The sequence below is a fragment of the Leptidea sinapis genome, chromosome 35 (genome assembly GCF_905404315.1).
Source record: "Leptidea sinapis chromosome 35, ilLepSina1.1, whole genome shotgun sequence".
In the NCBI taxonomy this organism is placed as follows: Eukaryota; Metazoa; Arthropoda; class Insecta; order Lepidoptera; family Pieridae; genus Leptidea; species Leptidea sinapis.
Window position 1 is genome coordinate 4,281,282 of NC_066299.1, and position 13,678 is coordinate 4,294,959.

At 36.2% G+C, this 13,678-nt stretch overlaps 1 protein-coding gene across 1 annotated transcript in view; it reads left to right on the top strand.

The window, feature by feature from the left end:
* LOC126975340 (armadillo-like helical domain-containing protein 3) overlaps positions 1-13,678 on the top strand; it is a 33,902-nt gene that overhangs the window by 9,150 nt on the left and 11,074 nt on the right. The window contains exons 6-10 of the mRNA XM_050823186.1: positions 2,237-2,375; positions 3,762-3,844; positions 10,211-10,343; positions 11,437-11,521; positions 12,634-12,866. Coding sequence (XP_050679143.1) covers positions 2,237-2,375; positions 3,762-3,844; positions 10,211-10,343; positions 11,437-11,521; positions 12,634-12,866 — 673 coding nt within the window. The remainder of the gene's footprint in view (positions 1-2,236; positions 2,376-3,761; positions 3,845-10,210; positions 10,344-11,436; positions 11,522-12,633; positions 12,867-13,678) is intronic.

Here is a 13,678-nt window from a genome sequence, read left to right on the forward strand (position 1 = left end):
TTTTCCTTAAAAAAGTAGGGTCTGTCAAAATACGTAGGTTATGTACCTAGCATTTTATTTTTCTGAATTTATTATATTTACAATAACAAACAACTTTTGCGGTCGGCTCTTGGTCAAATTACGAAAAACGAGACACATCCATTGAACCTACTTGGTTTAGGTAATAAATAGGTGGCTATCATGAATGGTAATTTCATAATAATAATGATCACTTTAAATTTGATTGTTTCAGCGTCTTGAGGAACCTTAAAAAAATAAATTACAATGATGCAATGAACTTTAATATGCTTTGTTTTTTTATGTTTCTCCATTTTAAAAATATCGGTCGGATCGGTGAAATAGGTGACGAACAAAACTCGCGCGTTCGTCACTGCTCCCTAATAAGTTCCTAGCCCTACTGGATAGCCACACTGGCGGGGCCGCCTCGCGTACTAACGATTTCGATACTACACGGGGAGTGATACAGGCCTGATAATGTGTAGAACCAGTTATTATTCTTATATTAGTATTTCCTTTGATTATATCGTCCATTTACCTACTTCAATTATAAAACACAACGAAACTCCACGGAATATATATATAATAATAAATAATGAATAATTTTAATTTTTCAAAATAATCTTATATATACCTAGGTAACACTGAAAATGTTTACAAAATGAAAAACGGCTTAATGTAGAAAGTCGCCAATACTTTATTGTTTTTCGAAGTAATCTCCGTTCCTCACTACACACCGTCGCATTCGATGGAACCACTGAGAAAAGCAGTGGGCCCATTTTTCCTTAGGGGTTTCTATGGCATTTTTGTACGCTTTCACCGCATCTTCAGGGCTCGTAAAGCGAATACCTCGAATTTTATCTTTAGTTCTTGGGAATAAATGAAAGTCGCAGGGCGCCAGGTCCGGACTGTATGGCGGATGACTCATTATCTCGGCACCTGCCATAGTCAAATATTTAACAGTCCGTTTTGCGGAGTGCGCTGAAGCATTGTCGTAGTGAAGGAGGATCCTGCTTTGAGGGCGCTGCTGTCAAATTCTTTCCAAGACAACAAGCAAACATCGATTGACATACCAGTCTGCAGTAACTGTCCTTCCATCTTCTAGCACAACTGTCGCGAAATGACCTTTCCGACCATGAATGAGGCAATCATCTTTTTTCCTTGACTTCTTCCTTTCTTAACCTTAGTTGGCCGATCCTCGAAAGGAAACACCCACTGAGCTGATTGTCTTTTGGCTTCGGGTTCGTAGCAATATATCGGGCTTTCATCACCTGTGACGATGCCAAATACAGCATATGAGTAACCACCGTTGAACTTATCTAACATTTGGCGACACCAGTCCATGCGAAGGTGTTTCTGGTCGTCGGTTAAAGTATGGGGAATCCATTTGATATAAAGCTTCCTGACGCCTAAATGTTCGTGTAATATTTTTTGAACTTGACTAATGCCTAGGCTTGCCCGTATCTGCTGATAGGTCACGCTCTTATCTTCCTCTATCATGCGTCGCACTGCACTGATGTTATCTTCAGTAGTTGCTGTTAAAGGACGTCCCTCACGCGGATCATCATTGAGATTGCTACGTCCACGCTTAAACTCGTTAAACCAATTGTTAATAGTGGCACGAGATGGGGCTTCATTAAGAAATGCTAATCGCAACATATCATTGATTTGTTGCCCACAACGAAAGTCATAATAAATCATTGACCGAAAATTTTCTCGCGTTAGGTTCATTTTCACGTGTAACAAGAGTTTTAGATTTGCAACCAATTCACAAAAACAAATGACAAATGAATGCTATATACTACATTAGGTTACCAAAGAGTTCTAAAATTGAAATTCAAAAAAGGTTTCATAAGCAATGTTTCTAACTGGCCAGTTCTAAACATTTTCAGTGTTACCCACGTATATATATAATCTAAATCTCGGAAAGGGCTCCAATGATTTTCATAAAATTTAGAATACAGTGAATTTCGGGGACAATAAATAGATCTAGCTAGATTTCAGTTTAAAAAAATGTAGTTTTATCCGTATTTTAATGAGAAACAGCTACAATAACATACACAAGTCTATAATAGCTCAGATGATCAATGCTCGGACATTAGGTGATCTGGAAAGCAGAAGACCCCGGTTTGTATCCATATCCGAGCAAGGCTCGGTCGTGTGGATATTAATGTTAAATACAACCATTGTCTTTGTCTATTGATATATTGTTATCCAATGTACGTACGCTTGACTTCAGCACTGGTGAAGAGGGAATGCTGTTAGCGTTGTACGAGGTAGCCCACCTGAACCGGAACTTCATGACGACTCTGGCTCACTCGTCGTCTACAGCCACCTCGGCGCCTCCCTCGCCTCCAGCCACATTGCCCCCTCACCAGGTAACTCCCTTATTTTTGATGTCCACAAAATAATAGAAGCTGTCACAAGACATTGAGTGGGTGAATATACAGGTGTACCAAAGTTATGGGACATGAAGGGAAAGTACCTTAAATATCGAAGATAGGCTATTTTACTGAAAGAAGACTTTACGTTATTTTTAAAGTTCGTACTTCTGCATTCAAAGATTTTCTAAAAAATACTTGCCTCGTCTGTGAATCGAACCGACTGAAATGTAAAAAAAAAAATCCCTACTTTTATGATGCCAATCGAAAGAATGGCCAAAAACTAATAACTCTTCTTAAGTAACATATTATTTTAAAAGAAAGTAGTCAATTAAGTGGGTATTTTTTTTTTGTAAATTAAATGCTCAAAAAATAACATAAAGTCTTCTTTCAGTAAAATAGCCTATCTTCGATATTTAAGGTACTTTCCCTTCATGTCCCATAACTTTGGGACATCCTGTATATGTCCATCCTCAACCTCTAATTCAACCCTTCTACATCTAATGCTTACTTTGAGGATATCTTTTCTTCAAGCATAGTCAAGCAAAGTCAAATAAACTTATTCAATCAGGCTTAAACTAAGCCCTTTTTAATCGCCACTATAAATATTTCTTTTAAATTACTGAATCTACCGTATGTTCAATTAAACAGAGAATTAATTACCGATTACTGTAATATACATAACAAATTAGTTTGTAAGGTGCTGCATCCAATATATAATTCGTGTTTAAATAATATCAAATGTTTAATAAACAGTAATAAAATATGAACTGTACAAATATAAATTTTCGTATATGTTAATTGGCATCATCTGCACAATGCTGCAAATGGTCATTTTCACCAAGCAATAATACTTCACACAAGTGTAGAATAATATAATACAACTCCGACACAGGCCTCTGCGTGCATCACAGAGACACCTTAGATGAAATTTCCCGGTCACGCGCTGCAGAAACAGTTACTTCTACTGCTTCTAAACTCTCCTGCTTCTGTTCCAAAATTACTCCTTTTGTTCTCCAAACTCTCATAGATACGGCATAGATACAAGACTAAAATGTTCAGAGTAATCAATTAATGAAGTGTGAATAATTAGTTTAAACTATATTCACTTAATGTATCTGCTTAACATGATTCTAATTAGCTGGCCGTGTGGAACTGAGGAAATTTTCCTACACAACAAAAGTTCAACTGTCAATGTAGTCGTTTTCAGGTCCCATACAACAGCTGGATCAAAGAAACGCGTTTGAGCCAAAAAGGTCAACAATGTTCGTTGTAATCCCTCTAGGGTTGATTGAAAATCATTGATAACCAATAGGCAACTCGTTTTTCATGTTTGTTCAGAGATTTTGTAATTTTCTTTATTAATCACATTTTTTTTTGCAGAATCCCCCAAACTTAGCGCAGATCCAGGCTCTTATAGACAATGAGCAACCCACAAATTTACTAGTCACATTCTTTCAATACTGGTGAGTATTTTGTTAAATACGCGTATTTTATTGATATATTTAATTATGAGATAGGATGACAAGCGAGGGTACTGACCGCCTCGCAAGTCATCACCACATCTTTTAACCCTAGAGGAATTTCAGGAGAGTTAGTGACTTCTTAGCTGTGCACTCACTATGGTCTGATGCATAATAATAATAATATTGACACACTTACACAACTTACCTTGCCCCACATTAGGCACAGCCTGTACAATGGGTTGCAAGACAACGATATATGTAATACGACATACTTACTTAAAAATATATAGAAACATCCTTGACTCGGAAAAAACCATCCATATTCATCATTATAAATTTTTGCACCTACCGGGATTCTAACCCGGGACTTCTACCATTGTAGAGCGCGCGCGCGCGCGCGAGCGCGCCATTGTTGTTAGTATATACAGACTCCCAGATGCAGTAAATGAATTATTTGAAAGTGTATTGGAGGAGGTTTTATTAAAATTATCTGAGTCTAAGAAGTATATCATGATATGTGGTGATTTTAATATTAATTTATTAGAAAAATCCTCAACCAGTATTAGATTCAGATCTTTATTCAAATCATATGATTTAACCAATATTTTCTTAGAGCCTACTAGAGTAACTGGCACCTCCAAAAGCTGTATTGATAACATATTTACCAATTATAAACCCATTTCTCAGGCAATAATTAACAAACTGAGTTCAGACCACTTTGGTCAGTTAGCCTCTTTTAATATTGAGGTCAATAAATGTACTAAAATTAAAAAGTTAACGTTTGTTCCTGTGAATAATAGGCGAATGGAGAAATATAGAGGCAATGTGTCAGTTAAACTTTCAAATTTGGATTTATTCAAATATAATATTAATCCAAATGAAATGTATGATATGTTATTTAAAATAATTAAAACAGAGTTTGCTTCTATATTTACTTCTAAGACAGTCAAATCAGGTGGTCTCCTGTCATTTAATGATTGGGCAACAGCTGGCATTCATAGGAGCAGACAAAGGCTATATGAACTGTATAGTGAGAGATCATTGTATAATCATGATGCATCTTTTCTCGAGTATGTTAAAAAATACTCTAAATTATTTAAAAGTGTTTGTGCTATTGCAAAGTCTATGCATATAAGACAAATAATTAAAAATGCACCAAATAAAATAAAGATGAATTGGAATGTTATTAACTGGGAATCTGGAAGACTGAAAGACCGCAACATTGAATATAATCTATCAATAAACAATACAATAATTCAATCTCAGCAGGAAGTTGCTACTGCTTTTTAGAATTTTTTTTCTGAGATTCCAGTTTCTATCACAAACACTCTTGTCTCCTCCACCAGTGTTGCTGAGTCACTTCTTCTGGAAAATGTTATAGGATGTCAACAAAGTTTCAATTTTAGTTTTGTTAGCCCTGGAGAAATAACTAAAACTTTTAAATCTCTAGACATGAAAAAAACTGCTGATATATGGGGCATTTCTGTTAAAATAATAAGTTCAATAATTGATGTCATAGCACCATATCTTGCAATAGTATTTAATAATTGTATTAATTGTGGCGTGTTTCCTGACCTTCTGAAACATAGTAAAATTACACCAATATTTAAGTCGGGATGCTCTTCTGACCCGAACAACTATCGTCCTGTGTCGGTTTAGCCGACCCTTAGTAAAATTTTTGAAAAAATAATTTTAAGCCAAATGCTTACTTACTTTAACTCTCATAAGTTACTTCATTTGAAACAATTTGGCTTTACTAGGGGACGTTCAACAACGGATGCAGGTGTTGAGCTGATCAAGAATATTTTTGATGCCTGGGAGGAATCGCAGAATGCACTTGGCATCTTCTGTGATTTATCTAAGGCTTTTGATTGTGTTCAACATTCAACGCTGGTCAGGAAGCTATACCACTATGGCATAAAAGGAACTGCGCTCGATCTTCTGACTTCATATCTAAACAATAGAATTCAGAGGGTCGACGTGAATGGCAGGAGATCTCCTGGGACTCCTCTCAGTATGGGGGTACCACAAGGGTCTATTCTTGGACCGTTCCTCTTCCTTATTTATATAAATGATCTTCCTAATCTTATAGAGAAAAAACATAAAGTAGTATTGTTTGCGGACGACACATCACTGATTTTCAAAGTGAAAAGAAACCAAGCTATGTATGACGAAGTGAACGATATTTTATCTGACATCGTGTACTGGTTTAGCGCTAATAACCTATTGTTAAATAGCAAGAAAACTAAATTCATTAAATTTACCGTACCAAATGTCAAAAATGTAAATGCAAATGTTTTGTTAAATGAAGAGGTGATAGAACCGGTGGAATCTGCTATATTTCTTGGCATAACTCTAGATTCCAAATTACAATGGGGCCCCCATATTGAAGGATTGGCGAAAAGACTTAGTTCTGCAGCATACGCGGTTAAAAAAATTAGACAATTAACTGACATAGATACGGCGCGACTAGTATACTTTAGTTATTTCCATAGTATTATGTCCTATGGTATATTGCTATGGGGCAACGCTGCCGATATTAATACAATATTTGTGCTGCAGAAGAGGGCTATTCGCGCTATTTATAACCTAGGTCCTAGGGAATCATTGAGAGCAAAATTCAAAGAAATTAACATCTTGACTGTTTCTTCTCAATATATTCTTGATAATGTAATGTATGTTCATAGGCACATAAGTGAATTTGCCAGAAACTGTCATAACCATAATGTTAACACCAGGAACAGACATAAACTGATGATGCCTACTACTCGGCTAAGTCGAGTTAGTAAGTCTTTTGTGGGGCGATGTATATGCTTTTACAACAAGATCCCAGAAAATGTGCAAAATAAAGGTGTTACGTTATTCAAAAGAATTGTTAAAAAACGTTTGTGTAGTAAAGGTTACTATAACATAAATGACTTTCTTAATGATACCACAGATTGGGAATGGCGCGACCGCCCTCAGGCTATTAAATAATAAGTTTAATTGTACAATGTTACTTTGTAAATGTTACTTTAATTGTAAAACATATTTTTGATGAAAAAAAAAAGCCCGCTGAGTTTGTTGCGCCCATTCTTCTCAGGCCTGAGGCACTTTGGAATGGGTGGTAGTTTTTTTGACTTTCAATAAGTGATTTCACATCCTATTTTGAATAAAAATATTTGAATTTGAATTTATTATAATTAGGTCAGTCTTTTTCAATTAATATTTAATGGCTCAGCATGCATTAAAAGGACATGCGCCGGGTTTAAGAACGATCAAATCCGTTACTGAGAGTGCTAATATCATTTTGTTATAATATTCACACTGCCATTCAGACAGGATTTGCCACAGGAAAACAAAGCAAGAGACAATTTGAATAATATGTTAACCCTATTGTCTCATTCAAATTATGTGACATATAATGGTAATTTATTATGTAGTAACATACACATAATTGACATTGTATGGAGGAGTTGTATTGGAGGAGGTTCTATCAAAATTATCAGAATCTAAGAAATATATTATGATTTGTGGTGACTTTAATATTAACTTATTAGAAAAATCCACCACAAGTATTAGATTCAAATCTTTGTTTAAATCATATAATTTATCAAATATTTTCTTAGAACCTACTAGAGTAACCAGCACCTCTAAAAGCTGTATTGATAATATTTTTACTAATTATAAACCTATTTCTCAATCAATAATTAGTAAACTGAGCTCAGACCACTTTGGTCAATTAGCCTCTTTTAATATTGAGGGAAACAAATGTACTTCAACTAAAAAGTTTATGTTTGTTCCGGTAAACAATAGGCGAATGGATAAATATAGAGGCAATGTTTCAGAAAAACTCTCAAACTTGTATTTGAATTATAACAGTACTCCAAATGAGATGTATGGTAAGTTATTTAAAATAATTAAAACAGAGTTTGCTTCTATATTTACTTCAAAGACAGTCAACTCGGGTGGTCTCTTGTCATTTAACAACTGGGCAACAGCTGGTTTTCATAGGAGCAGACAACGGTTATATGAACTATATAGTGAGAGATCATCATGTAATCATGATATATCTTTCCTTGTATATGTGAAAAAATATTCAAAATTATTTAAGAAAGTATGTACTATTGCTAAGTCAATGCATATTAGAGAAATAATTAAAAATGCTTCAAATAAAATAAAAATGACTTGGAAAGTTATTAACTGGGAATCTGGAAGAGCGAAAGACTGCAAGTTTGAATATAATCTAATAATAAACAATACAAAAATCCACTCTGAGCAGGAAGTAGCTTCTGCTTTTGAGAAATTTTTTTCTGACATTCCAGTTTCCATCTCAAGCACCCTTGTCTCCTCCACCAGTGTTGGCGAGTCACTTCTTTTGGAAAATGTTAAGGAATGTAAACTAAATTTCAAATTCAGTGTTGTTAGCCCAGCAGAAATAATTAAAACTTTCAGATCCTTAGAAATGAAAAAAACTGCTGATATATGGGGCATATCTGTAAAAATAATAATTTCTGTTATTGACGTCATAGCACCATATCTAGCACTAGTTTTTAATAGCTGTATTGCATGGCGTGTTTCCTGACCTTCTGAAGTATAGTAAAATTACACCAATATTTAAATCGGGACTCACTTCTGACCCGAATAACTATCGCCCTGTTTCGGTGTTGCCGACCCTTAGTAAAATTTTTGAAAAAATTATTTAAAGCCAAATGCTTACTCACTTTAACACTTATAAGTTACTTCATATAAAGCAATTTGGCTTTACTAGGGGACGCTCGACTACGGATGCAGGTGTTGAACTTATCAGGAATATTTTTGGCCTGGGAGGAATCACAGAATGCACTTGGTATCTTCTGTGATTTATCTAAGGCTTTTGATTGTGTTCAGCATTCAACGCTGGTCAGGAAGCTATGCCACTATGGTATAAGAGGATCTGCACTCGATCTTCTGATCTCATATTTAAATAATAGGATTCAGAGGGTCGAGGTGAATGGCAGGAGATCTCCTGAGACTCCTCTCGGTATGGGGGTACCACAAGGGTCTATTCTTGGACCCTTCCTCTTCCTAATTTATATAAATGATCTACCTAACCTTGTAGAAAAAAAAACACAAGGTGGTATTGTTTGCGGATGACACTTCACTTATATTCAAAGTGAACCGAAGCCAAGTTTTGTATGACGAAGTAAACAATGCTCTATCTGACATCGTGTACTGGTTTAGCGCCAATAACTTATTGTTAAATAAACATAAAACCAAATATATTAAATTCACCGCGCCAAATGTCAAAAATGTAGATGCGAATATTTTATTAAATGGAGAGGTGGTAAAACCAGTGGAATCTGCTATATTTCTTGGCATTACTCTTGATTCCAAATTGCAGTGGGGCCCCCATATTGAAGGATTGGCGAATAGGCTTAGTTCTGCAGCATATGCGGTTAAGAAAATCAGACGGTTAACTGACATAGATACGGCGAGATTAGTATACTTTAGTTATTTTCATAGTATTATGTCCTATGGTATATTGTTATGGGGCAGTGCGGCCGATATTAATACTATCTTTCTACTGCAGAAGAGGGCTATTCGCGCGATTTATAACCTAGGCCCTAAATAATCATTAAGAGAAAAATTTAAAGAAATAAACATTTTGACTGTTGCTTCTCAATACATTTTCGATAATGCTTTATATGTTCATAAGCACATTGAGGAATTTTCTAGAAACTGTGACATTCATAATGTTAACACGAGGAACAAACATAAACTTGTTATGCCTACTACTCGGTTGGGTCGAGTTAGTAAGTCTTTTGTTGGACGATGTATATGCTTTTACAATATGATCCCAGAAAATGTACAAAACAAATGTGTTACGAAATTTAAAAGAATTGTTAAAAAACGTTTGTGTGGGAAAGGTTATTATAGCATAAACGATTTTCTTAATGACACCACGGACTGGGAATAAAGCGAACACCCTCAGGCTCTTTAATTATAAATGTTTATTGTACGATATTACATTGTAATCCATATTTTATATTAAAAAAAAAAGCCCGCTGAGTTTCTTGCGCCCATTCTTCTCAGGTCTGAGGCAGTCTCTTTTGAATGGGTGGTAGATTTTGACGTTCAAAAAGTGATTATAAATCCTATTTTGAATAAAAATATTTGAATTTGAACATGTTTACGTAATAAACCTTCTTTTATTATCAAATCAGGACTGACAAGTATCAATAGACATTTTGGAATGAAGATTGTCTCCAGTAATAACAGATACGTAAGTTTAGTCACAAAACTGTCAAAAATCTAGAATTTATACTTGAACACTTTATTGAGAATTCTTCTGGAATAAGCGCCTTAGAAAACCAACTTTGAATAAAAATATTTGAGTTTTTTCAGCTCGATAGTGATGGCGGACACCCGGACTGAGGCCAGTATCAACAAGTGCATGCTGTGCTTCATCACACTCACCTGCATCGTGGAGGAGCAGTTTGCCAACTCCATCATGCATGACCAGAATCTTACCTTTAAGGTATTGCGTTATATTATTGATATGTATACATTGTCAAATCATTTAGGACCATCAATGACCATTACTAACGAATGTCACCATTTTTAATTCTACACACATCTCTCGGTATTGCGTCGACGTAAACCGGAACAAACTTGTGTCATTACATCGAGACTATGCTATTCAAAATCAGAATTCAGTCCAGTTTAACCCTTAGAAGATATATGTTTGTGCGTTCACCGCTAAAAAGTCTCCATTCCATTGGCCTCTCATGTTCTCACCCTGGGCGTGCGCTCCCCAGTACCAGATTCTTCCATTTCACCGCACATACCGAAGAGCGCCTCGAATGATCGTTGATCAAGTCTTTCGATCGGCTTGATTCTTTAGCGTTGCGTAGAGATGTTAGTTATCTCTGCATCTTCTACAGCATATATCACGGGATGTGCCCAGATGACTTGTTCGGGTTGATACCAGCAGCCAAATCCCACCACCGGTCATTCTAAAACCATATGTTTTGCGAGGAACTTCGCCACTTTGTGGAATCATTGTCTCTTATGAATTAGTGGAGTCTCTTGCCCGTTGGCCCCCTCTTAAAAAAAATCTACTATAATGTTTGAAAAGGTTAAACCTGAGAAGAGGTTGCATGAAATGGAAGCTTATTACTAGTCTCCGCAGACCATCCGCCCGGCCCGCCGGTAAAAATCGAAAATTAGGTCAAACCTAAGTTACTGTTACAGTAGCCCTTTTACCGGCGAGTTTAATTGACTTAGTTTACTGATTAAACATTAGAGCTGCTGCTTCTGGGCATTTACACAACACAATGATTATAGAAGTTCATATAATATACAGTTCTTTGGCGGGAAGCGATGTGATTGGTTAATTTTGATCGCGTCATGGACGCCACGCCCATATACCCCGCCCAAAATTGATCAACGTAAACTTCATAGTAATTGTTTGTATTGTTGTCAGTCAATTCTCTTTCAATATCTTTGGGAAGTTCGTTCACAGTTTGATTGTGCATGTAAGATAGATCCCTGAGATTAGTCGTAGCAAGCATTCAAATAGTAGGTATAGCTTTTGATACAAGTATTTAATCCAGTGTTGCACGTTACAGGTTCAATTGTACAGATTGCCAATGCGCCACCGCAAATTAGTGCCCGAAGTTCCACCATCACAGCCTCTAGCCTCAACACTAATAGGTAACTTTTGAATTAAATTTTCTCTTACAATTTTCTCTGCAGCTTATATTTTAAACCGAGTAGATTACGTGTATATATAACTGGTAATATTGTATATTATTCGATGTATGTGTTGTAGTAAGATAATCGCGGGTATTAAATAAAAACTTGATGTTTGGTGCATTACAGATCTTCTTTAGGTGTTTGTTGTATAAAAGACGTTATAACTACTATCTTTCTTTATCCAACAGCCATTCTTCTTGGTTTTGCGATGGTATTACTGCATCCACAGCTATTTCTCCGCCATGACATTCCATCACACGTTATATAAACGGGTGCAGTGCAATATCATCGAGGTATTATCTCGCTACGCTATGCATTAGCTCTTTTTGTTGTACTGGTAATCATTAGGTCAGAAGCCCGTCGCTCGTTTCGAAAAATAGTTGCATAATAAAGACATGTATAAGCCACAATGGAAAGTTCAAAAAACTATTGTTTTTTTTAATTCTTTATTAGGAAAAGCAATCTACTACAACTTACAGAGTACATTATAAAAAAATCACATATGAGACTAATCAAATTGTAGTCATAGATAGATAGATACGCTATCCACATCTTACTATGCAAAACTTTGAGGTAGGTATATAGATGAGAAAATAAGAAAACTCACCTCCTATTCCAACTAAGGTGATTAGAGAGTGTATGAGAGTAAGAGTGATTAGTTAGGTAAAAGTGAGATATGAAAAAAAAATTAAAATGTTTCTAGTTCCTTTCATTTTTAGTATAACATATCTATGCAAAAATTGATCCTTATCAGCAACAGAGTCGATTGGTTCAATAATAAAGGTGTAATTTGTTTTGAAAAATCATTCGGGTCGATTTCCGTCAAAAGTTCAAGAAATTTAAAAGAACTAAATATGCAGTTATTGGTTTTTTATCAATCGAAACCATGACTCCTTTCACGAATTTTCTCTAAGTCTCGTAATTTCCGACTTGGCCAAAAAACCTTTTCATTAAACCAACCTGTATATGTATATAAATCTGAAAGTATCTCGTTTTTTTTTAATTTGGCAGTCAAACTGACTCGGATAAATGGAAAATTTCTTTGTATGTTATAAGTGTATATGTCCCAGATTTACTGGTGGAGTTCATGATGTGCCACCTGCTGAAGAAGTTTCCGGGCGAGTTGTACGAGGTGTGCATCGGAGTTCTGCAGCGAGTGTTGAGTTACCAGAAGCGGTGTCGGGTCCGGCTGGCGAGAGACTGGCGCCCGCTGTGGGCAGCTCTCATAGCCCTACTCAAGTTCCTGGTCAACAACGAAACGACACTGCTGAAGAGGCAGAACATATTCATCATGAGTCAACAGGTACACACAGCACAGGTCTTCGCATTGAGTATTCCTCGCATCTCTGATCTCAGTGAAGCCCAGGATCAGTTCATATGAACCTTTTGACTATACAAAGCTATTAGAATTATCGGGATTCTACTTATCACTAAAAGGCTTTATTTCTTGGTTCTTTTCATAGAGTAACGTAGCGATACTGAAGCCAGTGTGAGGCTCCTTTGCACAGGATGCCAGCTAGATTATGGGTACCACAACGGCGCCTATTTCTGCCGTGAAGCAGTAATGTGAAAACATTATTGTGTTTAGGATTGAAGGGCGCCGTAGCTAGTGAAATTACTAGGCAAATGAGACTTAACATTGTCTTGTCTCAAGGTGACGAATCCTGAGTGGGACTGCATTGTAATGGGCAAGGCGTATCAGTTGCCATCTTCTGAACGTCCTGCTTATCTCGTCTCTTATTTTCATAAAAACAACATCTATCGCGGGGTTTGCTCGTAAGAGCTGATAGCCTGAATGCCGTTACGCAAAATACCATTTCTACCATCCAAATGTCTTTATCTGCAACGCAATATTGTAGGAACTTTTAAACTATACAATGGAATAAACTTCCTTGTACTGTGTTTTTTGGTTGATATCACAAGATGGATTTTTAGAAGTGGCAGAGTCACGCTTTTATGCTATGACGACAGCACGAACGGGTCAGATTCGTCCGGATTTAATACCAATAACTTCTCTCACAGGAATTCGGCGTGAAGTAGTGGCCTAGCGCTATTATGTTTCTAGTTCTGGATAGGTTAGTTTCGAGTTAGTTCTTCCACCACTATATGACAGCG